This window comes from Orycteropus afer, unplaced genomic scaffold (assembly GCF_000298275.1).
Source record: "Orycteropus afer afer isolate SDZICR_OR568_19922 unplaced genomic scaffold, OryAfe1.0 scaffold00269, whole genome shotgun sequence".
In the NCBI taxonomy this organism is placed as follows: Eukaryota; Metazoa; Chordata; class Mammalia; order Tubulidentata; family Orycteropodidae; genus Orycteropus; species Orycteropus afer.
This window is the reverse complement of record NW_006921856.1, coordinates 4399202-4403770: the sequence shown is the minus strand read 5'-3', so window position 1 is coordinate 4403770 and position 4569 is coordinate 4399202. Positions and strand designations below refer to the sequence as shown.

General features: G+C 46.9%; 1 protein-coding gene across 1 annotated transcript; it reads right to left on the bottom strand.

The window, feature by feature from the left end:
• Window positions 1-709: 709 nt before the first annotated feature.
• Window positions 710-2129, bottom strand: SSTR4 (somatostatin receptor 4). Its single transcript, XM_042782239.1, is given in 7 exon segments — window positions 710-774; window positions 777-996; window positions 999-1040; window positions 1043-1200; window positions 1203-1232; window positions 1235-1494; window positions 2062-2129. Coding segments are annotated over 7 exon segments (843 nt in total).
• Window positions 2130-4569: the final 2440 nt, after the last annotated feature.

Here is a 4569-nt window from a genome sequence, read left to right as displayed (position 1 = left end):
GTCTCTCTATTACTGACCTGTTTTTATGCCTGGTAATAAACCCAACATCATGTCTCCAAACTGTCACTCACAGGAAGCCTACTTCACAGGAAGGACACTGAAAGTTGCAGGCAGATATCTGGTCTGGAGAGTGGCAAAGCAAGCACCTTAGGCTGTTGCAAATAAATATCACTTAGCAACAAGGCACCTACCAGCAGAAGCAATGGGAGTGTGCATGGAGGCATGCTACTTCCTCCTCCCTCTCAGGGCTGTACAGGACCCAGGGAACAAGTATGCATAAAGCAAGCTGAAGCCTGATTCCACCCTCCTGGTGGTCCTCTCCCAATCAGGGTTGTGGAAACAAGTCCCACACAGGTTGCCTTTCTTCCCACCCCTCAAAAAATAGCTAGGATATGATTAATATCCTAGACCAGTTCCCAGAAGAGTTCTCCTGATAGCCTTTGTCTTTGGGAGAGGAGAAGAACAGAGGAACTCTGATGCTTTCAAGGATAAGCACACAGAAGGGGGTGACTTTGGTGGGGCCCATGTGATAGTTCTTAGGTGAGATTTAGGAGATGGCAGTCTGTTGGGTGTAAGGTCAGTGTCAGAGCTCTTCAGAGGGGTGATCCTGGTAAGGGGACTTTGCTTGTGGCTGGGTTCTGGCTTCACAGGTCCCTGCTGGGGGGTTGAGCAGCAATGGAGGGCATATGTACCTGGCCTCAGCATGGATTTAGAGGGCAGTGGCATAGTAGTCCAGGGGCTGTTCCTCCATTCTCCTTGCGGCATCCAGGAGGCTAGGCAGAGAACTTGCTGGAAGGAACATCAGAAGTCATCAAAGAGAAAGCCATGGAGAATCCGGGTGGCACATCTGTTGGTGTAGCTGAGAATGAGGGACATGTTGTTGATAGTTGCATTGAGACTGGTCACAAACATGTTCAGCAGCTGCACCAAGCAGAAAGGTATCCAGCAGAGCACCAAGACAGCCACCACCATGAGCACCAGCTGAGTGAACTTCTTTTATATGAGCACCACCACTGCTGCCAGCCAGCCGTCAAAGCCACACAGCCTGCATCTTGCCCACAATGAGTAGATAGCATAGACCAATGGCCACCATAGGAAGCAAGATGACCAGCAGGAAGGTATAAACAACAAAGACCACCAACCAGGCTGGGTGCCGCCACTGGAGGTTGCAGGCCAGGGTATGGCCTCCCTGTGCTGGCACGTGTCTGTGAAGATGGCGATTGGTACGGGTCCAGCAAGGAAGCCAGCCACATGCCCAATTTAATCAGCTTGGCCATGCTGAGCTGCGGGTAGGTGGCAGTGCCTAGAGGATGCACCACTGCTAAGTATTGGTCCACGATGAGCATGGTCAGACAAAAGACACTGGTGAACATGTTGAGGCAGTCCATTCTGAGCACTGCGCAGCACAGCACTGATCCAAAGAGTAAGTCCGGGACGCTAGCCTGCACGCCCCGCCTGCCCGTGCGCAGCCTGGCCGCCTCTCCTAGGCCCTGCCTTCCGAATTCTCAGGGAGGGCTCCCCTCCACTGCCACTCCCCCAGCCCTCAGGTCATCCCACCCTGCCCTGGGGGCCGCGTCTGAGCCCCCACCTCCACCTACCCTTTCCTCGGATCTGGCTTTCCCAGCCCTTTGCAGCCCTCTCCCTTGTTCTGCTCTCTGGCTGCTGGCAGCTGCTGGCTGGAGGGTCCCTGGGCCCTTCCTTTGGGTAATGAGGCGCCCAGGATTGCCTGGGGACTAACTACCCAGAGGGCACACTGGCAAACCTCCCTCGATTGACAGCTCCTCCGTGCCCTTCCCTCAGTCTCTTTAATCCTCCCAACTTTCAGGGCGGTTCTCATAATTAAACCCATTTTGTAGAGGCGGAACCTAAAGCCCCTAACTGCTAGCTGGTGAGTTCCAGGGTCCCCCTGGGACCTCAGTGCTCTTAACCCCAACGCAACCCGCGGAGCCCTGGGTCTTTTCGTTTGCTTGTAAGGAGGGTTGAGGTGGACTGTCTCGGGGAATGCAGATGGACATCCAGCATCAGAGATGCAACAAAAAAAGGTCATTCTGAGACCAGGACGCTCTTTGCGCGGGGTACACGCTGTCAGAGACTACAGTCATTAGGGACAGGATGCTGGGAGCTTTCATCTTGTGCTTGACTCAGGTTTACCCAGCAATATCCGCCAGAGGTCTCTGAAATATGGCTGGGGACTGGGGGTCAGAAAGTGCTAGGGTTCTGTCCTGTTCTCTCTCTTCCACACCTTCTCCCAAATTCCGGACAATTCCAATTTCTTCTCCCAAGCTCCAGCCTGTAGGCCACAGTTCCAGCCCCGGGCTTCCAGTTGGCACAGGACACAAAAGAATTCGTGAAGTAGGGATTTGCCTTGGAAAATTGCTCGCAAGGTAGCGACGTCCCTTTGGAGCCAGCTAGCTCTCACTTTAACCTCTAGAAGCAGTGATCTCTTCGAGAACCCCCCCTTCCCTGTAGCTCCCTCCTGCCCTGGTAAGGTCTTTGGTGGATCTGGAAACAGCTCCCATGTTGCTTGGAATTGGGTTCCATCTCTTACACTGGTGGCTCAGGCAAAGATGGAGTGGAGCAGACAGGATGCTTGAGGCCATCTGGAGGGGTTCTTTCAGAGGAGGCTGCAGGGGGCCAACTTTTTACCTAGGCATTTAAGATTTCTTTTTTTTGGGGGGGGGAGCGGGGATTAGCACCAGTGAAACACTGTAGTTGACCTCCACCTCTGCTCCTAACTTCCTTAAATGAACCCGAAGTGATTCATTTGAAACATTTGGCCCACTAGTTCTCCATCTCTTAATGTGCAGTCCTTCCCTCTAATTTCATTCATATCATCCTCCCTAAGGAGAGACCTCATTTGTCATCAAGATCTTGTAGGCTTAGGAGGTCAAGGGGAACTTCAATATAGCAACTGTAGATTTTTTGGTAGATATTGTTAATCACATTGAAGTAGTTCCCCTGTTTATTTGAATGGGTGCTGGATTTTGTCAAATGTTTTTCTGCATCTATTGATAGGACCATGTTGATATGACCCATATTTTTGCCCATTCCAATGAAAGACAATCCAACAGAATGTGAAAAATATTGACAATATCATTAGTATCACACACAAGTAAAATTTTGTTGAAGGTAATTCAGAAACAGTTGTAGCAATACATTAACAAGGTCCTGCCAGAAATTCAAGCTGGATTCGAAGAACTCCTGGAATGAGGGATGTCATTGCCATCAGACGGATCTTGCCTGAAAGCAGAGAATGCCAGAAAGATTTTTACCTGTATTTTATTGACTGTGCAAATATGTTAGACTGTGAAGATCATAACAAATTATAGATAGCATTGCAAAGAATGGGAATTCCAGATCATTTAATTATGCTCATAAAAAACCTGAATGTAGACCAAAAGGCAGTCATTCAGACAGAACAAGAATACTGCATAGTTTAAAATCAGAAAAGGTGTGCATCAGGTTTGTATCTTTTCACTTTATTTATTCAGTCTATATACTGAAAAAATAATCAGAAAATTTGGACTATAAGAAGAACACGGGATCAGATCAGGAAAAAGACTCAATGACAAATGCAAAATGCAGATGATATTATCTTGATTTTTTAGAGTGAAGAGGATTTGAAGCAGTTACTGAGGAAGATAAAAGACGATACCTTTCAGTATGGATTATACCTCAACAGAAAGAAAAACAAAATCCTCACAAATGGAACATTTAGTTGTTGTTGTTAGGTGCCATCGAGTCAGCTCTGACTCACAGTGACCTTATGTACAACAGAACAAAATACTGCCCAGTTCTGTACCAGACTCACAAATCTTGCTATACTTGAGCCCATTGTTGCAGCCACTGTGTCAATCCATCTTGTTGAGGGCCTGCCCCTTTTTCGCTGACCCTCCGCTTTACTATGCATGATATCCTTCTCCAGGAAATAGTCCTTCTGACAACATGACCAAATTAGGTGAAATGAAGTCTGGTTATTCTCAACTCCAAGGAGCATTCTGTCTGCAATTCTTCCAGGAGAAATTAGTAGCATCATGATAAATGAAGAAAATATTGCTGTTATCAGAGATTTCATTTTACTTGGATCCACAATCAATGCCCATGGAATCAGCAGTCAAGAAATCAAATGAGGAGAACTTCCCTGATATGATGAAAGATGAGGATATATCCAATCAGGAAGTCCAATGAACACCAAACAGGACAGATCCCAAGAGAAAATCACCAAGACATATTATCATCAAACTCATCAAAACCAAAGACAAAGACAGAATCCTGAAAGCCGCATGAAAAAAACAAAAAGTTATGTACAAAGGACAGCCAGTAAGAATAAGCTCTGATTTCTCAGCAGAAACCATGCAAGTGAGAAGGCAATGAGATGGTATATATAAAAACCTGAAAGAGAAAAATTTTCAACCAAGAATTATATACCCGGCAAAATTGTCCCTCAAATATGATGGTAAAATTAGGAGATTTCCAGATAAGCAGAAACTAAGGGAATTTGTTAAAACCAGACCAGTCTTACAAGAGATGCTAAAGGGAGTACTCTGAACAGAGAACCAAAAGTAGCAA